Source organism: Henningerozyma blattae, chromosome 8 (assembly GCF_000315915.1).
Source record: "Henningerozyma blattae CBS 6284 chromosome 8, complete genome".
Classification (NCBI taxonomy): domain Eukaryota; kingdom Fungi; phylum Ascomycota; class Saccharomycetes; order Saccharomycetales; family Saccharomycetaceae; genus Henningerozyma; species Henningerozyma blattae.
Genome location: NC_020192.1, coordinates 852378 through 878870, shown reverse-complemented (window position 1 = coordinate 878870; position 26493 = coordinate 852378). Strand labels below are relative to the sequence as shown.

The 26493-nt window shown below is 31.2% G+C and overlaps 14 protein-coding genes across 14 annotated transcripts; 8 read left to right on the top strand and 6 right to left on the bottom strand.

Moving 5' to 3' along the window:
* Window positions 1-353: 353 nt before the first annotated feature.
* UBP16 (putative ubiquitin-specific protease UBP16) lies at window positions 354-1802 on the top strand (the record flags this gene model as incomplete). Its single annotated transcript, XM_004182113.1, has 1 exon — window positions 354-1802. The coding sequence occupies one exon, from the start codon at window positions 354-356 to the stop codon at window positions 1800-1802; it is 1449 nt and encodes a 482-aa protein (XP_004182161.1).
* A 571-nt stretch (window positions 1803-2373) lies between these two features.
* Window positions 2374-4176, top strand: BEM1 (phosphatidylinositol-3-phosphate-binding protein BEM1; the record flags this gene model as incomplete). The annotated part of the gene is made up of 1 exon (XM_004182112.1): window positions 2374-4176. The coding sequence occupies one exon, from the start codon at window positions 2374-2376 to the stop codon at window positions 4174-4176; it is 1803 nt and encodes a 600-aa protein (XP_004182160.1).
* Window positions 4177-4688: 512 nt separating this feature from the next.
* TBLA0H03580 (uncharacterized protein) lies at window positions 4689-5162 on the bottom strand (the record flags this gene model as incomplete). The annotated part of the gene is made up of 1 exon (XM_004182111.1): window positions 4689-5162. One exon carries the CDS (start codon window positions 5160-5162, stop codon window positions 4689-4691), a length of 474 nt encoding a protein of 157 aa, XP_004182159.1.
* Window positions 5163-5829: 667 nt separating this feature from the next.
* On the top strand, window positions 5830-8061 carry MUK1 (guanine nucleotide exchange factor MUK1; the record flags this gene model as incomplete). The annotated part of the gene is made up of 1 exon (XM_004182110.1): window positions 5830-8061. The coding sequence occupies one exon, from the start codon at window positions 5830-5832 to the stop codon at window positions 8059-8061; it is 2232 nt and encodes a 743-aa protein (XP_004182158.1).
* Window positions 8062-8116: 55 nt separating this feature from the next.
* TBLA0H03565 (uncharacterized protein) lies at window positions 8117-9067 on the bottom strand (the record flags this gene model as incomplete). The annotated part of the gene is made up of 1 exon (XM_004182109.1): window positions 8117-9067. The coding sequence occupies one exon, from the start codon at window positions 9065-9067 to the stop codon at window positions 8117-8119; it is 951 nt and encodes a 316-aa protein (XP_004182157.1).
* Window positions 9068-9345: 278 nt separating this feature from the next.
* Window positions 9346-9972, bottom strand: HTC1 (Htc1p; the record flags this gene model as incomplete). The annotated part of the gene is made up of 1 exon (XM_004182108.1): window positions 9346-9972. One exon carries the CDS (start codon window positions 9970-9972, stop codon window positions 9346-9348), a length of 627 nt encoding a protein of 208 aa, XP_004182156.1.
* Window positions 9973-11074: 1102 nt separating this feature from the next.
* COS111 (Cos111p) lies at window positions 11075-14077 on the top strand (the record flags this gene model as incomplete). The annotated part of the gene is made up of 1 exon (XM_004182107.1): window positions 11075-14077. One exon carries the CDS (start codon window positions 11075-11077, stop codon window positions 14075-14077), a length of 3003 nt encoding a protein of 1000 aa, XP_004182155.1.
* Window positions 14078-14467: 390 nt separating this feature from the next.
* Window positions 14468-15604, bottom strand: LDH1 (triacylglycerol lipase; the record flags this gene model as incomplete). Its single annotated transcript, XM_004182106.1, has 1 exon — window positions 14468-15604. One exon carries the CDS (start codon window positions 15602-15604, stop codon window positions 14468-14470), a length of 1137 nt encoding a protein of 378 aa, XP_004182154.1.
* Window positions 15605-16145: 541 nt separating this feature from the next.
* Window positions 16146-17480, top strand: TBLA0H03530 (mannosyltransferase KTR3; the record flags this gene model as incomplete). The annotated part of the gene is made up of 1 exon (XM_004182105.1): window positions 16146-17480. The coding sequence occupies one exon, from the start codon at window positions 16146-16148 to the stop codon at window positions 17478-17480; it is 1335 nt and encodes a 444-aa protein (XP_004182153.1).
* Window positions 17481-17799: 319 nt separating this feature from the next.
* On the top strand, window positions 17800-19134 carry MFM1 (Mfm1p; the record flags this gene model as incomplete). The annotated part of the gene is made up of 1 exon (XM_004182104.1): window positions 17800-19134. One exon carries the CDS (start codon window positions 17800-17802, stop codon window positions 19132-19134), a length of 1335 nt encoding a protein of 444 aa, XP_004182152.1.
* Window positions 19135-19361: 227 nt separating this feature from the next.
* On the top strand, window positions 19362-20903 carry FTH1 (Fth1p; the record flags this gene model as incomplete). The annotated part of the gene is made up of 1 exon (XM_004182103.1): window positions 19362-20903. The coding sequence occupies one exon, from the start codon at window positions 19362-19364 to the stop codon at window positions 20901-20903; it is 1542 nt and encodes a 513-aa protein (XP_004182151.1).
* Window positions 20904-21413: 510 nt separating this feature from the next.
* On the top strand, window positions 21414-21863 carry GRX5 (monothiol glutaredoxin GRX5; the record flags this gene model as incomplete). Its single annotated transcript, XM_004182102.1, has 1 exon — window positions 21414-21863. The coding sequence occupies one exon, from the start codon at window positions 21414-21416 to the stop codon at window positions 21861-21863; it is 450 nt and encodes a 149-aa protein (XP_004182150.1).
* A 578-nt stretch (window positions 21864-22441) lies between these two features.
* Window positions 22442-23635, bottom strand: TBLA0H03490 (uncharacterized protein; the record flags this gene model as incomplete). The annotated part of the gene is made up of 1 exon (XM_004182101.1): window positions 22442-23635. One exon carries the CDS (start codon window positions 23633-23635, stop codon window positions 22442-22444), a length of 1194 nt encoding a protein of 397 aa, XP_004182149.1.
* Window positions 23636-24231: 596 nt separating this feature from the next.
* Window positions 24232-25986, bottom strand: EXO5 (Exo5p; the record flags this gene model as incomplete). The annotated part of the gene is made up of 1 exon (XM_004182100.1): window positions 24232-25986. One exon carries the CDS (start codon window positions 25984-25986, stop codon window positions 24232-24234), a length of 1755 nt encoding a protein of 584 aa, XP_004182148.1.
* Window positions 25987-26493: the final 507 nt, after the last annotated feature.

The window sequence follows — 26493 nt, the reverse complement described above, 5'->3', positions numbered from 1 at the left end:
TAAGCTTTTAAACCCTTATCAGTCTCATCATTTTAAATGTTTATCATATTTCCTAATAAATATTAAACATATCAATTAAATCCTTTATAACAAAAAAAAGTTCCGCTAATTCTTCCGGAATTAAGGATTGTAAACTAAAAAAATGAAATAAATTATGATAAATAAATTAATAAATAAGACGTACCATATTTTTTTAAAAAAAATTATTAAATGTCAAAAAGAAAAAAAAATAGTTTGTAGTGGAGGTGTGCATATCATGGTAAATTAGATAGCGCAATTAAACAAATTTACTTTAAATTATTATAAATAATTAGAAAAAAACAGAACTATTTTTTTTACTTTTTTTGTTTACTATGAGTTTAGTAAACACAGTAATGCATTCTTTCAAAAATCATAGTTTATTTCGACAAATTTTCCAAACTGAAAATAAACTTATTAAATATGGTTCTTTAGGATTAGTTACTTGCTTAATATCGTATGTTTTGGGTCCGGATATTTTTCGAGTATTATTTAGATCATCTGGGAACAAGGCATCTCTAAGATATGACAAATACACCACAGGCTTAATAAACAAAGGAAACGATTGCTTTATTAATTCATCTTTACAAGGTCTTGCTGGTTCACAAAGATTTAACCATTATCTAAACTCTGTTCTTCGATGTCTAAAATTTTTGAATGAAAATCCCAAGCAAGAAGGTAACAGGTATGCTTTACCTTTACATCAAGTAATGGCAGAATTTATTTACGATTTACAAGCCCCAACGTTTTTAAATACTGTTGAATCATCAGATAAGATCATTGTAACTATGGAAAGCATTTTCAAGCAAAAAATGTCACGTAGACAAAATGATGCACAAGAATTCACTCAATTATTATTAGAAGTATTACATAACGAATATCAAGAACTAATTCGATTGATGAATTTTATTACAAATAACTTAGACATTCCTACTTATCCCTTTGAAGGTAAATATTGTCATGAATTGACATGTTTGAAATGTGGTAGAAACTCCGAGGTAAAAATGTTTGATTTTGATATTTTAACGTTAAACCTACCAGCCCAACCCTCGATTTCCTTAGATGAATTAATTTCTGGTTCAAATTCAGATGTTATTGAAGGATTTTCTTGTACAGTGTGTAAAGTCTCAGCAATTCTTGGTGGCACAGGAACTCATAACCCAAATACTCGTTCTTTAATAAAGTCATTAAAAGAGATTTTTCCTGAATTGAAGATCAACACAGAGTTAGATGAACCATTAAATTCATTTGTAGACTCATACAGCCACGATGGTGTTATAACAAGAAATATCAAAAGTACCATTGTGAAAAAGACAGTATTTGTTGAAGTGCCAGATATATTATTAATCCATTTAACTAGATCAATGTTTAATGGTATGTCATATACCAGAAACGCTTGTAAAATTGCATATGATGAAAAGTTGTTGCTAGAACATCAACTGGTAATGGATGGAGTCTCAGTAATGAGAAACAACATTCAATATACTTTGTCTTCCGCAATTAAGCATTCAGGATCACATTCCATGGGACATTATCAATGCTACAGAAGGAAATTGTTTTCGAAGCGCTTTGAACCAATAGATTTGACACTAGAACCTTCTCCTGGAACAGGCAGGAATATCTCCAAAACCAACAAGGAAACAATCACCTTCAAAAGAACTCCTACTGTTAAAAGGTATCCATTCTGGTGGATATGTGATTCCCGTACTAAGGAATGTCCCTTACGTTCCGTTCTGGATGAACAAAAATCGGTATATTTGCTATATTACGATAAAAAGCATTAATAAATCAATCGATGACCTCATCGTTCACTTGCTCATCGATCCATCTTAATGCATTTGATTTCCATACTTGGCAAATTATTGCACCATTATTCTTACAAATTTCAATTTTACCTAATTGGCTTGAAATTCCTCAATTTTCGTGATTAATTTTTTCGCGATTCATTTTTTTTTTTTAATTTTTTTTTTTCACAGCTCACTTTCCTGCTCTAGACGACGCGTAACGGAGCTAACCTGTTTCAGGCTGAAATTTGGCAGAACAGGTGAACAGTCAGACTAGATAGATTCTATAATATCTATGATAGATCCATTTTGCAGAACTTTGCTAGAATTGGATGCCAAGGACGCTCCATTTGTATATATCAAGTATTAGGTCTTATGAGAAACAAATACTGACGCGTTGTCTTAGGTTTAAGGTTGGCGTTTGGTAATTGTTTTGGCTTAATTTTACTTCTTCATATATCACAGTTCGTTTCTGCAGTTTCACAAGAAGCTTTAAAACAACCCTACCAAACCATAACTAAACCAGGTTCAAGCTATCACAAATATAAAACAAATCAGAGATCGTGCTGTCATGTTGAAAGGTTTGAAGATTGCCAGACATGATAGTCAAGGCTCTAGAAGCAGAATTACTTCAGCAGATATTTCGTCCCCCACACAAGACATGAGTAACGTTATCAAACACGTGAAAACAGTACCCATAAGGCAGGCCTCTGCTTCCTTTGGCAGTGGAAGTAACTTGAATACGACTGCTAGCATGACCACAAGATCTAGTCGTAGCTCTAGAGATATCATGTCTCCAGAAAAAGTTATTAAAGCTATCAGGTCCTATGATTCCAATAACAGTTCCGAATTATCATTTCTCAAAGGTGAGTTCTTCTACGTGATTGAAGAAGACAGTACCTACTATGGTGCTACCAACCCATCAACTGGGAAGACTGGTAAAGTGCGTAAAAGTTTTTTTGAATCATTTAATAGAACAAGACCAGGCTCCACAGTTAGTAGTGTGGACACTGGACGTACTACACCTAATGAATCTATCAAGAGCGGAAACATGTATGCCATTGTATTGTATGATTTCCAAGCTGAAAAATCAGATGAATTGACTGTATTTGCAGGAGAAAATCTATTCATTTGTGCACATCATAATTATGAATGGTTCATTGCTAAACCAATTGGTAGATTAGGTGGCCCTGGTTTAGTTCCTGTGGATTTTGTTAGTATTGTGGATATATCCACGGGTTATGCTACAGGTTCGGATGTAAAGGAAGATATTTTGAATTGTAATTTACCTACAGTTCAAGAATGGAAAATGAATGTAAGTAAATATAAGGCAAGTAATATCTCATTAGGATCCTTAGATAACCCTACAAACTCATTCTCTAATGGTAGCAATTATAATAATAATAATAATTCTCATCATAGTATGTCATTACCAAACGATATGGATGGTGCTTTTGTCATAAAAGCTGCAGTAGTGACATTTGCATTAGAAGATGATAAATATTGGTTCACTGTGAGATGTCAAATCTCTACAGGTAAAGTTCGTGAGTTGAAAAGATATTATCAAGATTTTTACGATTTACAAGTTAAACTTCTTGACACGTTTCCAGCAGAAGCTGGTAAATTAAGAGACTCCAATGGCAATTGGATCAAACGTATACTTCCTTATATTCCAGGTCCTGTTCCATATGTCACCGATTCTATTAGTATGAAACGACGTGAAGATTTAGATAAATATTTAAAAGAATTGATTCAATTACCAGATTATATCTCACACTCCGATATGGTTAAATCATTATTCTGTATCCTTGATAATGGATTTGATAATGAATTTGATTCAGATGATCATGCTATTAGCATTGAAATTGGTAATAGGGGTGGCCGTAGTAGTAGCAATGCACATTCAAAAGGTATTGATTCTATGGAAATAGAGGATAATACTGCTATTGTTAACAATAACAGAAGTTCAAATGGGCATTCCAGTAGTGAACAAGATAATACTTTAACTGGTGAAGATTTAAAAATATATGAAAAGTTAGCTAATATATCATTGAGTACTTCTAATCAACAGCCTTCACCAACACATCAGCAACTCCAACATACTATGCCATTATCAAGACCTCCAAGTTCATTACCTCCGGGTTTGAAATCAATTAAAATCAAATTTTACTATAAAGATGATATATTTGCCCTACTATTGAACAGCAATATAACGTTGTTAGATTTGCGTAGCAAGATCGGGCCTCGTATAGACACAAAAGATTTTAAATTATTCTTTAAAAAGAATAATGGCGACGGTGAAGAGATTCGTTCAGATACACAGGTGGCAGAATTGATTCACACGAAAGCCAAAATAAATGTTTATGACGCATAGGTAATCACACACCCCCTATAATCTTAATTTTCTTTTCTGCATCTTTTGAATATCTCTTCAAATATCATACCCGATCTCACTCATAATTTCACCACAAATAAAGGACATTTACTAATTTTTCAATATGGCCATATTGATTCAAACTATTATATATTATTATTACTATTATTATTATTAGAATACTGGTTACACCTATCTATGTTTGGCCTTAGTTAAGCTGGCATACCATTACTAATATAGGAATTCATTTAAAGAATACTAATTATTGTTATATATTTTATAAATTATATATAGGGTAACAGATATTACGTCAAACCCATTATGATGTGAATATACTTGGCCAGTCATCAATGATAGATGACTAACACCTGTATATTCGTATATATATTTATCAAGGGGGGCGAAAAGGAAAATAAAAAGAAACAAAGAAAAAAGAAAAAGCAAGCCATTTATAAATTAAGCATTTAAAAAGTATCATTAAAAATCGTTAATATTCATTAAAGGATATGTGACTATTCCATATCCATATCTATATCACCATCCTCATCTATCTCACCATTATAATATTCATCGTCCATATCCATATCAGCATTTATATTTAAATTGGTATGGTCATTAAGATTAGAAAACCAATTAAACCAAATCGTATAAATCACTAGTTTCATATCAACCCATTGTATTAATTGTAAATTCTTCTTGTAAAGGTAAGATTTCCAATTTTCATAAATTACTTTATTATCGGTAGACTTATCAAGGGTATTCATAAACTTAGTAGGGATCGTTAAGTTCAATTCATTTGACAAATTCAGATTAATAACTTTAGAATCCTTGGTTGCTGGATATTTGTTAACGTTCCTTTGATGCTGATCGTTAGTACCATTTGTAATGGACAGACTCTGAAAATCTAGTAGCAACCTTTGCCTCTTATAATTCCGAATAGTTAAAGAATCTGGACTATGAGGTCTCTTCTGCTTGAAATTATTCATAAGTTTGATTTTCTTACAATTTGTTTCTTATATAAAATAGTTGTATAAGAATTTTTAATATTTGTAACGTCTTGTATATTTCCTCTATAAATGGTTGATCCGATAAGTTTATACCATGACTTAATCCTACGTCAAACTACAGAAAAGATACGAAGATTGTTGTTGGTATACTTTCGAAATTGGTATAGTTTATTCAACGCCTATTGTTATAAATCTTTATTGCTAAAAATAAGCTTATATAATTTATTTTTATTGGAAACAATAAACGTTCTATTTGTAGTTTACAATAATACATTTTTCATTTTTTTCATATACAGAATAATGATGAAACAAATTTCAAAACGGAATTGAAATTTCCTGGCTCGGAGTCAGGGACCAAGATCACAAGAGAAACACGTAAAACCAGGATTTGGATGTCGGAATTACAAGTTTAAAAGAGAAGCTAAAGACATTCTTGGTAGCTAGCAAACTGATTTTATATTGTTGAAAAAAGGATAAGAAATAGCAGTTATACTGATATCTGCTGTTGTGTCGTTTGTGGGAATTAAAGACATACGGGAAAAAAAAAGTTGACGTTGAGCTGGATTATTCTTCAGGAGAATTGCAAAGCTAAGCCATTGTATTAATTGATTTACATATATATATGCATATATTAGAAACAGGCCGCATGGAGAGTAAGTTAGCTGAGCTCCAAGGTGAGCCCATAAAGGATAGAGTTAGGACTTTCCATACTCCTCCAATCACCGATTCACGGTTTGATGGTTCACAAGCATTAAAGGAGTCGTATAAGGCTCCTGATGATTCAGATAGTTTTGATTCTAATCGAAGTAATGATGAGAGTTCAGATGCTAATAGCACTGCCACTTTAGCTTCTCCAAGAAAAAAAGCTTCTCATGAAGAATTAGAAAAAAGGGTTGGTCCTATAAAAGAATTGCCTGTTGAATTATCTCGTCAAATTGATGTATTCATTATCGATTTGAAACAACCCAAATATTTGCATCCATTGACTGTTATTCAGTTAGCTAATCTTTTTCAGAGTTTCTACAGTAAATTTGATAAAGCTGCTTTCCAGCTGTTAAATAACGCCAATAATAATATCAATGGTAATAATTCTATTAATAACACACCTACACATTCTGGATCCCTCCTAAGTGTCTCTCGTGAGACTTTGAGTAGTGGATTAAGTGGTATTTTTGCCCGTTCAAGGAGTGGTAGTATCAATAATAATATTCGAAGACAAAGACGTTCGTCATCATTATTTGGTAATGACACAAACTCAAACATTGTTAATAATAGCGTGAATGGTCCATCTACTATGGTGACTAATAACAATAATATCAATTCTTCCATGATGGCAACAAATATGACAATGAGTTTAAGTAATTCATCAACACAAAACTCATTACCTTTATTATCACCAGATGAAATTACTACTCATTTAGAAAATAATGAAATCGTTGGTATTAAAATTGATAAATATATGGAACTATGTGAAAGAGACATTTTTCAAAGGATCTTGGAAGTCGGCACATCTGTATCATCAGTACCAACCATGTTGAATGGTAAAGATGATGATTTCACAAATTCACGAGATAATTCCAACACAAGCATGAGAGATTTCAATGAGTCTGCAATTATTAATAATAATACTAGTAATACTAACAATAGTAATAGTGTTACTACTGGAAATTATTTCGATGTAACAAATCTATTTAGAAATAGCGTCGATTTTTTAGAGTATGATCAATTAATGGATAGAAGGATTAAATGTTTAAATGAAATTATGGATAGTGATGATAAATTAAGGAAGTTTTTAGACTTACCAGTCGATTCAATTAAATTTAATAAGGAGATTGATTCTGAAATTAAAGATGTTCTAATAAATTTTACACAATATTCAATACCACCATTTGAAAAATCTAAAATATTATTAAAATTGCATGAAATTTTAAAATTAACTGATTCTATGTCGAATGATGAATTTTTATCATTATTAATTTATTATTTAATTAAAACTAAGCCAAAACACATATTTTTGAATATTGAATTTATTAAACTATTTAGATATAAGAAGAAATTGGTAGAAAATGAATTATATTCATTAACAAATTTTATTGCTGCATTAGTATATATTGAAAGCTTAACTATTAATGATCTTTCAATAGAATATCAAGAAAACTTAAGTGATAGACAAAGAAAAATTCTAAAACAAACTATTAGCAGTAAAATTCATTTACCAAATTCAATAATGAATTGGAATAATTCAAGCACTGAATCACCAACAATGGATATCCCAAAAATTATTGAACATCCAGTTTCAAACACTAGTTCTAGTTCTACGACTGCAAATGCTACAAATACTACTAGTACTAATAATAATAATGGCAATAGTTCTAATAGAGGAACTTTTGAATTATCATTAAGAGGCATATTAGGAAAGATGAAATCATATACGCCACCAAATACACTTTCAAGAAGTAGTAGTCAAATGTCCTTAGATATTGTCAATGATACAGTTCCAGAGGAAAACGACGATGATATCGCCAGTGATGAAGCCGAACTAGAAGAAAACGGTCAAAATAAGAGTATGGAAATTTTACCTGGAGCAAGATTAGTGCATTCAATTAATGACGATGAACAAATTGAAGGAGATGAAACTATGACAAATAGTACTACACTTAATATGTCTGCAATAGATGATGATAGAAGGTTTTTGAATAAAGATTTTGATGAATTGAATATGAAGGATTTAAAAGAGATATTTAATATCTATAAAAAAATTTTTCATCATCCTGATCAATTAATAACTCCTAATAATATAGATGGTAATAATAGTATTACCAGTAATAGTAGTAATAGCAATAATAGTAGTAGTAATAATAGTAATGAAAGTTCATGATATATGTATATATATATATATAACAACATCAACATCAACATCAACATCAACAAATTTATGATAAGAAGGGAATATTTTCATCGGAGATTGGATTTTTAATGGAAGTATTATTATTACTTGTCAATTTTTTTTGTTTTTGTTTTAAAGAATATAATTTATCTGGCCAAATTAAATTGTTATTTTTTTCTTTAATTAGAGGTTTATCTAATTTTCTATTAATCGACTTGATTTCATTTTTATATTTTTGTTGAATTGGTATATTCATTGGGTTTATAGTTGTTGAATTATTATCGGTGATTGATTCATTATTTGAAAGATTAAATAAACTAGATAATTGTAATAAATCGATGTTATAATGATTTGAAATCGAATCTATATTTATCTGACCTTTTGGTAATGAATTGAAACGAAATTTTTGATTGTAATTAGACGTATTTGGAACATTTGTATCTAGAGATATTGAATCTTGAAATAATATATTAAATAAGGTGGATAATTCTGATTGAATATTATTATAATAATAAGAATCTGATGGTAATCTAATCAATTCTAATTGTGATGTATCAAGGTACGCCGGTATGTTATTACCAGAATAGAACCGTGACAAATGTGAATCTATTGCTTCAATAGTCCTTGGAATGTTAGCGATGATGTTTTTTTGTACTTCAGGTAGATGTCGTTGAATATGAGTTGTATGATATGAAGGTCGCTGTAAATGAGGAATATCTCTTATAATTGGTTTAGGTTTTTCTAATTTTGGTTTTTCAACTTTAAGTTTTTCTACTTTAAGTTTTTCTACTTTAAGTTTTTCTACTTTAGTTTTTTCTGTTTTAGAAGTTTGTATGGAATCTACTAATTTTTTTTTTTGATTTTGTCTTTGTTTCAAAACTTTATTCTTTGTTTGTCTTATAGGTTTAGTCTTTTTCACTTTTTCTTTAGATTCATCTATCAAACCATTAGAAAGGATTCTTTCAGAAGCTAATATAGTAGTGCTTCTTAATTGCATTTTGATCTGATAGAGTTTATTTTCGAATCATTCTAATATACAAACATTTTATAATGTATGTATATATATATGTAACTATGTATGCATTATTAGCAGCTCATCGATTTATATTTAATTTTTCATGATGAAAAATTTTCTCCTAAAAGGGAAATAGCGAAAATGTGGCCAAAAGGGGGAAATAACTTTTAACTAGGAAAAATATGAAAAGAAAAAAACCGATACCCGCTGAGTTCAAATATATATATATATATATAAAGCAAAAAAACTACAACTATGAACTAATCTGATAAAGGAATGAAGGAGGTGCTGAACGCTTTCAAATCAAACGATTCAACATCTTTCAAATATACCAACAAATGAATATGTGAAACAGCTTCAATACTTTGTAAAACTGTATAATTAATAAACCAATCGTAATCAATCACATTTTCTCTCCCTTCCATATTTAATTTCAAAAATCTATTGATCTTGGAATTCAATTCCTCATTTTTCAAATTAATCGATTCATCCTTATAGATGGGTAGTTTGATCTTAGACCAAATCAAGAGATGTACAATTTGGGGGTCATAACTGTAAGGGAAGTCGTTCTGTAAGATTTTGAATGACTCACGAGACGCAAACGAAGCTTTAACTTTAGATTCCAAGTCCGGGAACCCAGTTTGATTCAACCTATTATTTTCGTCCATATTCCAACCAAGTTGATTCAGCATATGTTGAGCCACCGATACATTTCGTGAAGCTAAGTTTTTTTTAAACAATTGATACTTGTCATTACATTCAGGGGTTCTCCTTAATTCTGGTAATTGTCCCGATTTGATAATAGTCTGGATTTCGGGCCAAGAGGCAACATGATTAGTAGGTTCCAGAATCTTGAGGTTGATTTTTGTATTGTTTGAATTCGTCATAATATCCTTTATGTATTTTTTTTCCTTTACCTTTACCTTTACTTTTGCTTTTACACCTACAATTCTTTTATTGACCTATACCTTGTAAAAACAGTGTACTTATAAGTAAGAATGGGAATGTTCCTTCAGGCACAGCCTCACTGCGTTAGTACAAGTATTTCTATTTGCCAAGTCTAGTCGACTCTACATTGACTTGACAGTTGTTGTAGCTACATTAAACATTAATTATACTATACCGTTGGTGAAACCCAATTTGCCTTCTAAAAATAGTCCCCTCTCTCATTGTTTCTCTGTTCTCTATTCCGTTCTTTCTCTTCTTTCCTTTTTTTGCCTAAATCCCATATAGTCTATAATATTGTTTCGGGCCACTCTCACCCGAAGACTCATACATTCCCTGCAAACATTCTTCTTTGTTATTTTCTCACTATCTCCCGGGTTTCACGTGACAAGATCCAGGCAAATACCTCCTCTAGGGTTCGAACACAGGAACCTAGTCCCCCAAAAAAGTAAAAACAAAAAAAAAGAAAAACAGAAAAACAGAAAAACAGAAAAATAGAAAAAAGAAACGAAAAACCTTTATTCTATTTTAGGACACGCGCCCGCCAGTTATACTTCCATTTTCAGCAATACCAATAACAGATAACTTCCGTTTCCAGAAGTGGGGTCTTTATGATGTTTGGTCAATTGCCCAAATCAGATAACACACCCCAAAACTGCAACTCATCACGTGGATGTCCCAAAACAGAATGCCCTCGAGGGGGCCCCGCATTGCCCAGAAAGGAAAATACCTCCGCAGCTGTAAGCGGGGTGTACTATAAAACAGTTTCCTTTTCCAGACTCTCTCGCCCGTGCCCCAACCGTGCTTACTATTCTGCATTCGTCTATGGGCTTATGATCATTTATCTATCTTTATACATATAAATATATAAATATTTGATAGAAGCAGAGTGCCAAGTCTTAAACAATAAGTTAAAAATTTCTATTAGTTTTTGTAGATCTCTTCATAAGAGAAACGATATTGGTTATAAATTCGCTATTGAAACCTACTAGCTCAACGCCCAAGTGAATTTTTTTTAGTTCTTTCTCTACCTCCATACAGCAGATGAGCACTGCAAACCTTTCTTCCTCGAGCATTACGATCGTCGGTAATAATTATCACCGCTACGGTACTTCTGTCTTTGAACAACTATATTCTGAATCTCAACAGTCCAATTCTAGATTACATGCATCTTTCTTGTTAGATACAGATGATGAAGAGGGCCATATTGCAAGAACCGCCTCACCAGCAGTATCGTTGACTTCTACAGATACTGTGATGAGACATTCTCCAGCATTGGATTCCTCGAGCAGTCTTCTTATTAAGCCTGTATCGCCGGTCAAGTTAAAGAAACAGAAATACTCCTCATTAATCTCTACATCGTCCAAAGTTATCAAGAAGAAACTCAAAGCTGATCTGTCATCCATCCATCTAGACTCGGATAGTTTTTCCTTATTTTCCTCAAAGTCATCAGCCTCTTTAACGGCTCAGTCTCCGGTTCAATCCTCGACAAAACCACTTTCAACTTCAATTTCAAACCCCTCGGAGATAGTTTCCTGTTCTGGAACGTCGGCTGTTGTTTCCCATCCGAAATTGACTTTCCGTAAACTACAAAGAGATGACCCTTTCAAGACAATTAATGATCTACCTGTGGAGATCCTTGTTAATGTTATTCAAATGATCGACAGACATAATAATGGCTCTCAAAAGGTATTGTTGGCATTATTATCGATCAATAAGAACTTCTATACATCCACAAAACTGGTACTTTATCAATATCCCAAATTTAATTCAACTTATAGATTGGCACAATTCGTCACTTCTATAAGACAGAATCCTGAAAACGGGTTATTAGTTAAAACATTGGATTTATCATCTTTGAAACCAGGTCTAGTCACTACCTCCTCTGCTGTCACTACCCCAATTACTTCAGATGATGAATTATCACCAATCAATTCCGCAAATTCCAACTCATCTACTAATGTTGCGTCATCTTCTGCAAATTTGAAAATAGATAACGATATTGCTTATGCGGGTTGGAGAGATTGGAGACTCCGTACTGATCCATTGTATAGTTCTCCACTTTTGAACACAATGAATTTGAAACGTGTGTCTTCCAATACAAACAACTCTTCTGTATCGAATTCAACTTCAAACTCATCCACCCCAAAGAGGAATAGATCTTCTTCAGTCACATCCTTCATGTCCTCATTACATCCTTCAATCTCACATTCAGAAAATATCTTGGGTTCAGCCACTCCTTCTTCCTCTTCTCCCTCTTCTGTTTCTCCTACAACTCCAAACAATAGCAATACCCCTTTAAAAAGATCAATCTCAAACACTACACCATTATCGAAAACTACAAGCAGTTCGAGTCTGACTTCAAATACTTCCAAAACTTGGTCCAATTTAAGATCTACTTTGAAAAATAAATATCAAAAGAACAAACAACTATCTTCTCCAATGCCAAGTCCTGTATTGACTCAATCATCCACTTTTAGTAATTCTCGTTCGAATTCCCCACCAAATTCTCGTTCCACTAGATCATCTCATGCTACTCGTTCAAGAAATAGTTCCATCTCTACAACTGCAACAGCAATTACTACTACTACTGCCACTACAGTTTCAACAAGGGCTAGAGCTCATAGTGCCAGTTCAAGAAGATCTTCAGTATCAACAAATATCAATAATAGTAATAGTAATTCTACAGCTCATCCTTATTGTAATAAATATTTATTGAAGTATGCTTCCTATTGTGATATCCCAGTAGGTTATATCCTTCACTTATTACAATCTTGTCCAAATTTAATTAATTTGAATCTGTCAAACGTGGCTTTAGCTAATGATTTTAGAATTGTCTCTAAAAGAAATATTAAACCAACAAATGATGCAATGACTAAAGATTCTCAATCTTCTTTACCAACTTTAAGAGAATTTGAACAATCAACCTCCACTTTGAAGAAATTAAACAATTTAAGAAATTTGGATGTCATCTATTTAACTGATTCTTCCAAAGATTATGATTATTATGAAAAGATTAATACTTCATATATGAACAAGCATAAAAATCTTTTAACCACTCCCACCACTATGAGAAGAAATTCAAACGCAAGTTTAGAACAAACTTCGCCAGAACGTTGGATTAAATCTACTCATGTTTCCAGTTCATTTACAATCTCCCCTGTGAATAAACGTTCTATCTCCACTTCCGCTATCATGACATCAAACACTCAAAATGTCACTCCTCCTTATATCTTGGAGAAATTAACAGGTAATGATATTTTCAATTCTATCAATTCTTTAAATTCTTTACAAAACATTCATATTGAAAGTACCGTTTGGTGTAGATCTCTGATAATCAAAAATTTTATCTTTAACCAATTATTAAATTTAACTTCGAATTCTTCTTCAGTTTTGGAAAATTATTCTTATTTGGATAATAATGATAATTTATCGATTACCAATGATAAATATTTCAATTTTAAAAAATCGGGATTGAACAGGCATCTTAACTGGGCTACAAAGGGTCATTTTATCGATTTTATAGCGTTGATCGTTTTAGATGAATTAGAAAATTTGGATGATTTGGATTTAGAAGATTTATTTAGCATTAAAAGAGCAAGGGATCCTTTAAATCATTTACAATTATTGAAATATTTACAAAAGAAGAATTCAAAGCATAATAGTAAATATAGATCTACAGATATTATTGAATCGTCAGAAAAATTCAATATTAGTTTTGATAGACAAATTGCATTACCAACATCTTCCACTTCTAACGAATCAAATAACTGTAATTCAGATTCAAATTCAGAAAAACAAACTATAGAATTCCAATTGATTGTCGTCAATTCTTCTCATCGTACAAGAATTGAAATTAAAAAAATCGATAATTTAAAATATGTCTTAATCGTCAAATTATGTAATAGACAAAGACGTGATTTTGAAATATCTGCTCACCGGAAAATCGATAGATCTACAAGAAGAATATTGAGTAGAATTAAAGAATTGATGAGTGATGACTTAAGAAGAAATTTAGGTGGTAACAATTATTTAATGACCATCTAATTATGATCTATTTTATATTCTTTTCATTCCTAGCTGTTACTGTTTTTTTTTATTTTGTGGCCTCTTTTTATCATATTTTTATGCCAATTACAACTATTATTGTTTAATATGAGTGTTTATGTGTGTGAGGGCATGTGTAGCTTACGCCGTCATTACTTATACATTGTTATACTATCGCACATCATATACTATGCATTTATTTTTTTTATTTACCCGTTTTATTTTATTTTGGTTTTGTTACTATTTTTTTGTTCCACAGCTTCACATTTTATTATTTTCTAGCATATTCCATTAGAAACACTAAGTTATTATATACCATTTATTTTTTATATAGTTATTTTCAAATTATACATCTTATATACCCCTATACTTACTTGCGTCTTAGTAATTTTATATCGTATTGGTAGCAATATCCTGTAAAATTTTACAAACAACTTCTGGTTTATCAAAGCATAAATTATGCCCACAGTTATCTATACATATTAATTGAACATTTTCAATATCTCGGAAACTATTTTGAAATTCGATCACATCTTTGATAGGTGATATATAATCTTCATTACCACTAATAATTATTATCTTAATCTTGTCGATTGTACTTAAATTATCATTAAGTTCATCCCATGGTAGGTCTTCCCATCCAAGTAAATATCCGGCAATACTGCTACTTTTAACTCGTAAATTATTGTAGAATTGCCATAATTTACGATATAATCTACTCAAATTATTTGTATCTTCCTTAGTATCATAGAAGAAATTAGCAATTCCAACACTTTTCAATCCTTTTGGTTGATCAAACCAACTTCTATAAAAATCTTGGATTATTGGTAATTTGTATAATAGCTGTAGCCCAAATTGATTTAATCTATTATTTTTATCTAATGGTTCAATTTTCTTCTTTGGGGGTGACGTCAATATCAATTGAGAGATTTTGTATTCAGTTTTAGTCTGAAAACTATTGAAAAAATGTAATACAAGATAGCACCCCATTGAATGACCTACAAGTCTCAGTTCAATGGTATCCCGAGTTGAATAATTTTGAGTAATAATTGACTGTAATGCTTCATTAATGATATGGCAAACTTTAATCATATTATATCCCCCTTCAGATGTATCTTCTTCACTACCACCAAACCCAGGTAAATCAAACCCTATAAATTTTTCATTCAATATATCCATCAATCTTAAAAGTGGCTCATATTGGTCTAATGAGCCACCTAATCCTGGCAAAAACACATATATTGGTTTATTAGTAAGAACCTCTGATCCTACATTATTACAGCTACGAATATTTAAGTTATTTCTATTTGGTAATGTGATGATATGGCTATGATCTTTGAGGAATTTTGTTTGGAAATCTAGCTGATTTTGTTCAAGTAATAAAGTCTCATATAATCTAGGATTACCTTGTCTAGTTTCACTATCCACATATTTATTCACAATATCCTCGATCGAAAGTTTAGACAATGGTTGGCCTTCTAAGTTACAGGCATTTTCGACTTCAGTACGAATATTATTTTGTGACATATTTTTCTTTAATTTGAGATGCAAAATCTAGAACATATAAAATAAGTATAAAAAACTTGTATATACTTACCTTTTTTAAACGATTGTTCGTATTTGTTACTTGATTTATCGTATTACAAGCAACTTTTTCTCCAGTATTTTCCCAATGCTGTTGGCAAGATATGTTTTTTGTCCTTTTTTTAGTTTTTTATTATTTTTTTTAACACGTCATCCAAATAGACATTAAAAATAGTAAAAGTTTCTAGGTATAGTCAATAAAATTTATTTTGTACAGGTTGTGATAAAGACCTAAATTACAAAGACTAAAGCCAGTTTCAATATTTACATTGAGTTTAGGAACCAGGAACAGATCTGTTCTATTTTCATGTATTTCTCAAGAATTTCTTGAAAAACTAGCTAGTTCTAAAGCGCTTTTCCAGATTGAATACGACCCTGGAAATTTCGTATTTTAAAGAAAACACTACAAAGTAAATAACAAACTATATAGAGATGTATATTTATATGTATAATAGCGGTTAAATTTTCAGACACCATAATAGCAATGGTGAAAGAGAGCATGAGAGTGAATCTTTATGCTAAACCTGATGTTGAACAAGGTCTGCCCACAGAATATGAAGATGAAAAAAAATCTAAAAAATTTCTACCCAAATCACGTAATTTTTCAACCCTTGCTTTGAGGAAGTTGAGAGATATTAAATTAAAATTAGAGGACATTTATGATGATTTGACCCCTATGCAAAGATTAATTATCAGTGGTATCTGTCTTTTTATATTTTGTATTTATTATACTTGGGGTGGTTCACATTATGATCCGGTTATTAGAACAGCACTAGGCACTAGAGGTTATAAGATTCCTGTGACAGATATCCAGCAACATATTACACATCCAAAGGATGATGGTGCTAATGAAAAGGGTGTGTTTATCACCTTGTGCAGAAATGAAGATTTATTTGAATTGACAGAAACAATTAGAAATATTGAAGAAAAATTTAATAATAGATATCATTATGATTGGGTATTTTTCAATGATAATGCTTTTACTAAGGAATTTGTAGAAGTCACGAGTGCATTAGCATCAGGGAAAACACGTTATGCTAAATTATCTCAGGAATATTGGGGGTTACCAGATTGGATTGATGAAGGTGTTATGAAGAGGGGGTTTGAAAAATTAACAGCGGTAAACGCATTATATGCTGATTCTGTACCATATAGACATATGTGTCGTTTCCAAGCAGGACTGGTTTACAATCATCCATTATTGAAAGAATACAAGTATTTTTGGAGAGTGGATCATGATGTCAAGGTTCATTGTAAAGTTCAATATGATCTTTTCAAATTCTTAAGAGTTAATAAGAAGAAATATGGGTTTATATTATCATTACATGAATATCCAGAAACTATCCCTACTTTATGGCAATCTACGAAGGAATTTATGGAAAAGCATCCTGAACATGTTAGTAAAAATAACTTAATGAAATTTATATCAGATGACGAGGGAAAAACTTACAATTTGTGTCATTTCTGGTCTAATTTTGAAGTTGGATCTCTGGATTTCTTCAGATCAAAACAATATCAAGATTACTTCAAATATTTAGATAGCAAAGGTGGATTTTACTATGAAAGATGGGGTGATGCTCCAATTCATTCGATCGCCGCTTCAGTACTATTGGATAAATCAGAAGTTCATTTTTTTGAAGGTATGGGTTATTCACATTTACCATTCACTTCCTGCCCAGCTGAAGCTGCTATTAGATTACAAAATGAGTGTACTTGTGATCCTCATGAGGATGATACATGGGAACCAAGTTTCTTCTGTAACACTAAATTCTTTAATGTTCAAAATATGTTACCACCTGTTGTAAATTATAATTATTAGAACCATTAGAGACCTTTTTTTTACAATCCATATATATAAATTCCTATTAAATAATTATATGACTAAACCTTCTTTATTTATTCTAATTAAATATATGTACTCGTCATTATTTTTTTCCAGATTGTCTTTCAGTTTTTTTTGTTTATTCTTCCTAACAAACGATTATCACTTTTTAAAGATAAATTAAAATTACGATGAATTGTCGCTTTTGAAAAAAAAATTAGATGGCCTAGTAAAAGACCCTGAACGTAAGAACTTTAACGATCTTGAGAAAAAAAAAAAACACAGTAAGCATTATTGAATCTTATTTACATTCTAAATGGTCACGTGGGGGTCAAAGACCATTAACTTGTTTAGTACCTATAGTTCTACAGTAATATCTCGTCAAAATAGGGTGTTTTATTCTCAATGGAAATCACATAAACGGTTATTACGAAGAACTCATAATTATAAGCAAAATAATTCAAACGATGATCAATTTGATTCAGTTAAAAAAAAATTGCAACAAATCAACGATACAAATTCAAAGATAACTCCCCCATCATCATTGTTAAGAAATATGGATACACCGGCCTTACTTCTACAGAAAAATATCATTCAAAGAAATAATTCAATCTTCCAATATAGTACAGCAACCATCCGTTGTACTGTGTTTGATTCCATGGGTAAAAAAACTCCAATACCAGTAGATATTAAGAGGGAAGATCTTGTATCATTGCATGGACTTTTACCAAGAGATTTCAGAAAATTTGAAAAATCCAAGAGAACTGATTTAGTCCCCACGATACTAGTCCGTAAGAATACTATTTTAATAAGTTTATTAACAATTAGGGCTTTAATCAAGCCTGATATGGTCATATTATTCGATTCAGTTGGTAATGGTATCCCATTAAATTCTGAAGCCCATCGAGCTTTCCTATCTGATCTTCAAACAAAACTTCGAAATGAGTCTACAAGTAATGAAATCACGCAAGATCCTTTGCCCTACGAACTACGTGCTTTAGAGTCGATATTCTTATTTGCTCTTACAAATTTAACAAGTGAGATGAAAGTTTTACTAGCAGTTTGTAATAGCATTTTAGAAGACCTTGAATATAGTATTACTAGGGGGAAATTACGTTTTTTATTATCACGTAGCAAAAAATTGACTGTATTTCATAAGAAAAGCATCTTAGTTCGTGATATGTTGAACGATCTCTTAGAAGATGAAGAAATGTTATGTAGCTTATATATCACTGATAGATTGAATGGTCATGAAAGATGTGGTGAAGATCATGAAGAGATTGAAATGTTAATTGAGACATATTACAGTAGATTAGATGAAATTGTTCAACATGTGGAAAGTGCAATTTCAAATGTCAAAACCACAGAAGAAATCATCAACATCATTTTGGATTCTAACCGTAACCAGTTGATGTTATTAGGTATCAAATTCGGAATTGGAATGCTGTCAATGGGGAGTATCATTTTTGTTGGTTCTATCTACGGTATGAATTTGGAAAATTTTATAGAAGAAACTAGTGTTGGATTTGGTTTGGTTGTGACTGTAGGAGTCATTGGGATGTTATGGTTATTTTTCCGTTATTTCAGAGATATGAAAAGTTTAGAGAAGATGTCAATGACTATTAACCCCAAGACAATGAAGAAAAGATGATTGCATTATAATTACTTTATGGCATGTCAGTAATTAATTTGCGTCGTCTGGCGCTTTGCCAATCGCACCCGGAAAAGTGATGAGATCCACCTAAAAAAGCAGATGCATAAAAAAAAAGGTGTATTTAATAGAAAAAAAGATCCCATGAATTAATTATTCATTAAAATATATCAGGGTACATGATTAACGCCTTTAGAGAAGGTTTTTGAATAATAATAATAATTACCATGAAACATAACGCCAATGTCGATCCAAATACCGTTATTTCAGCAGTACAATCTGCGTCCAACTTTGAAAAATATTTTTCTTTCCAAATCTTTTTCATCTTTTTAAGAGAATCCCTTGAAATTGTGGTGATCATCAGTATTTTATTAAGTATTGTCAAGCAAGGTCTTTCAATTCATGAGAATGAAATGAATGAGAGTGCCCCGCCTTCTATGGGCAATTCTATTGGCATGGAAACGGTCCGTACGGCTGTGCCAAGTCTGCTTTCGAGAGAACCTCAGTTGATTGAACGTCAAGCAAATCGTAATGGTGATGATGACTCTCGCTTCAACGTTGAGGAAGAGGAAGAGATCTTTGATCACCCAGGGGCTTTATTGGAAGATGACTCGAGAATTCCCGTGTCTGAAAATGGGGCAAATGCAGTCTCTAACATGAATTCTCAAAACAATATGAAATTATACAAGAGATTGAAGTTACAAATTCTGGCCGGTGGTGGTGCTGGGATCCTTGTTTGTATGCTCCTTGGATTCTTAATCATTTTGATCTTTTATTATGTTGGTACTGATCTTTGGAGTATGAGTGAGCATTATTACGAAGGTATCCTGAGTTTGGTTGCATCTGTTATAATTTCAATTATGGGCTTATTCTTCTTGAGAATGGGGAAATTAAGAGAAAAATTCAGAATTAAACTTGCCTCAATTATTTATTCCCACAATTATTCAAATAATAATAGTAATGCTAACAGTAATGATGCTAGCAATAATAGATTATTACCTACTCGTGAACAAACTGCTGATGCAGTTAAATTTAGTGAAAAATACGCCTTTTTTATCTTGCCATTTATCACTGCTTTAAGAGAAGGATTAGAAGCTATGGTATATATTGGTGGTATCGGTATTGATCAACCTTTAACATCTATCCCATTATCCATGCTTTCAGGTGCTACTTTAAGTGGTATCTTTGGGTATTTCTTCTTTCAATATTCAAAATCTGTCTCATTAAAGATCTGTTTGATAATGGCTACATGTTTTCTTTATATAATTGCAGCTGGGCTGTTTTCCAAGGGAGTTTGGCAATTAGAAGTTCAAGATTATGTAAATAAATGTGGTGGTCAAGACATGAGTGAAGTTGGTAATGGGCCAGGTTCTTATGATATTTCAAGGTCAGTTTGGCACGTCAACTGTTGTAATGGAGAAAGAGATGGTGCTTGGATGATTTTTACTGCTATATTTGGTTGGACCAATAGTGCTACTTACGGCTCTGTTATCTCCTACATGTTCTATTGGGCAGCATTTATCATTATAATTAAGATGTTGATGATAGAAGAACAATTAGGTTATATCCCCTATGTGCCAATTGCTTTACAGAAGAAAAGAATTATTAAAAGATTAAATATTGCAAAAGCGGCAGTGGCTTTTAAGAATAAGCAATCTTCCAACCCTGATCTAAGTAATATGTTAAGTCCGGTATTAGAAAGGCCTTCTGGTGATAGTTCAATGCCATTGATGCAAGGTGCTACGTTGAATAATCAATATACTAATTAAAAGTCTCAAATAATGAATCTTGCTATATATTCTTTTCCAATTTTTCTACTCATATTCTGCTTATTTTATTGTCATTATTCCATTTAAACTGCAAAATGTTACACTAATCTGAAACTATTGAATCACATATTCTGTCTATACTGTTTATATACCTAATAAGAAATTCTTGAGCTTTGTATAATTTTAACCCATTTTTATAATGTTTTTTTTTTAATATTTTCATGTAATATTTATTCATCTTTTAAAGTTTAAGTAACTTCATAATAATAATAATTAACGTGTCTTTTATTCCCATTTTTAAGTATTATGTTTTTTTGATGACTCTTCCATTCATTTTCCTTACAGTCTGACATCTTATCTATCAGCTCCGAAATTTAATTACCAAGAGAAACGAAATCGATGTTCAAAAAAAGGTAGATTTAAATATGTGAATAAATAGCAAAGTTTTATTAAAGTTGTAAACCGTATCAATTAACCCATATCAATACCATTACATATACATACATTAGCATGTTCTTAAGAGCTACTTCCTTATTAAAGCCAACTTTTAGAATGGTTGCTCGTCCAGCAAGCATAATGCAAATGCAAACCAGACTATTCTTATCAACAGAAGTCAAAAAGGCTATTGAAGAAGCTATTGGCACTGCACCAGTTGTTCTTTTTATGAAAGGTACTCCAGAATTCCCACAATGTGGATTTTCAAGAGCTACTATTTCACTTTTGGGTCAACAAGGTGTTGATCCTGCTAAATTTGCAGCTTTTAATGTCTTGGAAGATCCAGAATTACGTAATGGTATAAAGGAATATACTGAATGGCCAACTATTCCTCAACTGTTTGTTAATAAGGAGTTTGTTGGTGGCTGTGATATTATTACAAATATGTCGCAATCAGGTGAACTAGCCAAACTTCTAGAAGATGCCGATGTATTAGTACCGGAAGATGGCACAGAAGTTAATTAAAAATATCATTAAGGATTTCATGTATATATTAGTTTCAGCATTTAACATAAACTTATTGAATTTCATATCTATTCTTATATAGTAATATTTAAAAATAAAAATATAAGAAAACTAAAAAAGGTTCTATATGATAAATAGAAAGCAGTTTGCTACTATCACCTACTGCGATTGATTGAGAGCGTAAGACAAGATTTTGGCTTTATCATAGTTAGATACTGATAGGTCTCCAACTCTAGTGTTAATCTCATCGTCAACTTTTATTCTTAATATAGTTAATAAATAAGTACATTATGACGTTTAAATAGCCCATTAAATTCTATAATAATTGTAGATAATCTATAAAATAAATATCTAAAAATATTAAAAGTTTCAAATGTCGTCATATTTATATTTATCAAAAATAGCCATATAATTATATGAAATGATGGTATACAAGCCCTTACTGTAAGGATGAATTACTAGCATGTTATAGCATTCTAGCGATAATATGTGTTTAAAATAGTATTTCCGATAATAGTAGTATTCATATATACTCCATGCAAGAAAGCTGAATCAACTAGGGCCTTCGTTCTCGATTTTTACTGGTGATTAGGATGCATAATTTCTTTTCTCTCAAACCAAAAATTAAAAGCGTTGCTTAGAGATTTATTCAACTCTGGAAAAGAATACTTAAATGGATGTAATTCGAATTTCTCCCAGTTATAATAATATTCAAGATAAAGATTATCAGACAATAGTTGGCCTGTGAAGTAATAAAGCTGACTTCNNNATCCTGAAGCAAAATAACGCAAGGTTAAGGGTGTTTTCCAAACAGTAAGTAACTCAGGTAAATTATCTTTAATTACCTTATTGTCTTTGTATTTGGACCAATCATAGGGAGCATACTTCTTTTGTTTACTAGGTAAGATAAATGGGTTTTTCTTAAAGTGATTATATGGGATAGATGAACCATTCAAAAACCTTCTGAAATCTTTTCTGAAAATATTATTAGCCATTACAATTGGTATTACAATTTCCGGATCAATGGGCCCATCGATATCAATATCTGCTTTTATGGCGTCTGACAAAATAGCATCATAAGTGGTTTCAACGGAGCAACCTAAACTTTCCAAACCATATCTACGATACATAGTCTGTAACTTCAAAAAGTTAAGCATGCATTCCTCTTGAGGTGATGATGCAGCTTTCATAGTTTTAACATCTCTAAGTACTATCTCAGATCGTTCTTTTAGCCTCAATAGATTAGTTTCCGGACAATTTAAAGAATATCGAAGTTTACCTCCTGCTTTGATCCCAAACTTTATTGTTGATATTTTTAAGGGATTGATTGAAGTGGACGTTTCATTTTTCTTCGATCTTAGTAATAAATGGCCCACAGTTTCATATACTGGGATTTTCATGGTTTTTAAAACATATTTTTGACCTGAAATGAAGGTATTTGTCTGTGATTGGAGCATCCTATGGCAATTAACTTCACGAGCTTCACCACTTAAAAATAAAGTTGCAAGTATTCCTGCACTACCTCCCCAGTGACTTACTAGTCCTTTAGTTACAGATTCTGGAGGATTTAGCTTAGATGATGATATAAATTTTCTCTTCGCAATCACTGAAGGATGGGTAAGTTCTTCTAATTTTGAGCGCAAAACTAGATGTTGGTTGGAACTAAATTCAGAGTTCTCTGAAAGAAAAGCATGGGGGCATTGTTCCCCAATAAGAAACTCGCAAATAGATAATGGAGGTACTTTATTTTGGTATATAGCATTATCGCTCATTAAATAGTCGTGGTTCAGCTTCTGTTAGTTTTTGTGCATTTGTAATAAGATCAATTTTTGAGAGTAATTAGAATGTTCGAGAATAGATAACATATTTTGAATTAACTCATTTGAATGATTTTCTTCGGTCTTATCATTTATGGATGATAATGGGCTCTTCAATGAGTTTTTTAAGAATTTTTTCTTTTAAAAATTGTCCTGTAGCATAATTTCTTGATGCTACACTTTCAAAACTTTTATAACTTAACACTTGGTAATTTGATAATATGTAACGCATACCGTGTATAAATAAATGTTAAAATACAAAATGCTAAACTTCAGCGCGTTTGTGTTTTTAGGTTAATTTTAAAGCTATTCCTAAGATATCTTCGCTTTACAGATTAATGAAAATGCAATGAAAATGAATGAATGCAGGATAAAAATATTTGATATATTCAAATATATGCTTAGTTTTATAGTTAACTAAAGGATAAAGAATTTGTTTAAAGATAAGGAAAATAAACTTTTAAAAATGAGAAAAAAAAGTTGTTTGAAAAATAATTTGAATTTCATTATGTAATCTAGACCAGAATGTAGCACATTTTATACTTGATTAACTACAGTAAAGAACTTTCGCCCAAGTTATTTCCATTTAATGAGCCGTTTATGAAGTGCTTTTGGACATTTAGTAAGTCTTTGCCTAATCCATTAAGTTTTTCAAAGCCTTCTTTTTTCCATAAGCAAACACTCTTATAATCACAGTTATCGCAATAGGATCTTAAATTTTTCATTGATGGGTCAATAGGCTCGATTGATCTTTTACCAAACCAAAATTTAGAACTACTTTTAATTTCATCTTCTAATAATTGATGGTTGTATTTAAAAGGAGTAGTTTGAAAGTTAACCCCTTTGAAATAGTACTCAATATATAGTTGGTTAGATAACAGTTTGCCGGTATAATAATAAAATTGACTCATTCTCATTGCTAAATATCTTAGAGTTACTGGTTGTTTCCATTTAACGAAAAACTCAGATAACCTATTTTGAATATTTGGATCAGCTATGATATTTTCATACTTAGACCAATCATAAGCTTTGTTTTGGGTTCCTTGGTTTGAATGAGGATCAGTTTTAAAAAAATTATTCGGTACTGTTAGGCCATCCCTTAATTTTCTACAATCATTCATGAAGAGATCGGATGACATTAGAATTGGAATCATCATTGCTGGATCAATGGGTTTATCAACATCAAATCCTCTATATCTTACATTCTTCAATAAATTATGATATGTAATTTTAGGATCACTAGACAAGAGTTTTAATAAATATCTATAATACATTACTTGAAGTTTCGAATATTTGACTACTGAAGAATAAGCAGGGATTGTCTTACTATTTCTTGTCTTAACATCTGTTATAACAACTTCTAGATTTGATATTAGTTGATTAATATTTTTATCTAGGTAGTTTAATATGGTATCCATATCTGAGCTAAATGAATCAAATATATCTGATTTGAGTTGGATTTCTGGGAAGAGTATATGATTATCGTCTCCTTCGGGTCTTTTTCTTCTTCTGATAAATAAATGATCTGCAATACCACTGACCAAAATATCTTCTGAAAAATTATCAGCAGTTTTATTTTTTAAAAAATTATCAGATTTGGAATTAAGATACCCATGACAAAGAATTTCACGAGCGTCTCCCTCTAGATATAACACTGCAAATTTTGATATTAAATCAATCCATTTGTTAGCAAAATTATGGAAAGAATCTGTAGGAACAATCAGTTCAAATTCTTTTTTAAATTGTTCAACTTCTACTTCTAATGGATGTGAGATATTTTCTAATTTGGAATGAATTATGTTACCTACTTTAACTTGGTTATGTGAAAAGATTGGTAATCTTGAATAAATATCATAGGTTTCACGCAATTCACACCACCTTTTAGTAAGCAACTTAGTAACTGATAACCTCGGTAGTTCCTTCTTTGATTGAATTATTTTGTCTAATTTACCACTTGCTAGCACATCATAATATGGATTTGTTTTTGATTCTGGTAAAGTATACTTAAAGTATCCTTCATTTTCAGGATCAGCAAAATAGTTTCCAACGACAGCTAACTTTTTATTAACATATACACCCCTTTCACCAGCCTCTGTTTCTGACTTTTTCGCTTTTTTTGGCTTCTTTTTCTCTATATTCTTAAAAAATGGTAAATTATTTATAAGATCTTGTTCATTTTTAGTGATTTGAAAATTTGACAAATCTTTTGATATAGTTGAATTGTGTTTATATCTCTTATTAATTTGAGTTGAGCTCTTCACTAAACCTAGGGATAACCTGTTGAAATATAATTTGGTGTATGGCATAATTTAATCAATATTTCTACTATATCGGCAATATTATGATCCAATTTTCAATGCTAATAAGTTCTGGAGTTGAAAAATATGGAAAACAATGGTAAATCTAATGTTATTAATTAGTGTAATATGCCAAGTAGAAACTGCACTTATGTGTCTTTTATTTTATGTTCAAGATGTAGACACTGAGGGAAATAAATCAATTCATAAATCTAGATAATTAGAACCCTAATATAAGTTAAGACGCGAAATACCTTTATTGAAAAAAGTATGCGAAAGGCGTTAAAATAAAATAGAAGAGTTGAGAACAGAAGAATCTTAAAAAGAGAAAAAATCTATAGATAATTAATTAAGTATTTAAAATATAAACATTGGTAAAGAATAACAGACAAATGTGCGTAAAATTAACATATAAAAATCCATTATTGGTATTAGAAAAGTTTTTAATGAATTAAAATAAAAAAGTATAAATGGTTTAATCTATCAAGTAATAAAATGAGGAATGGATAATTAGTA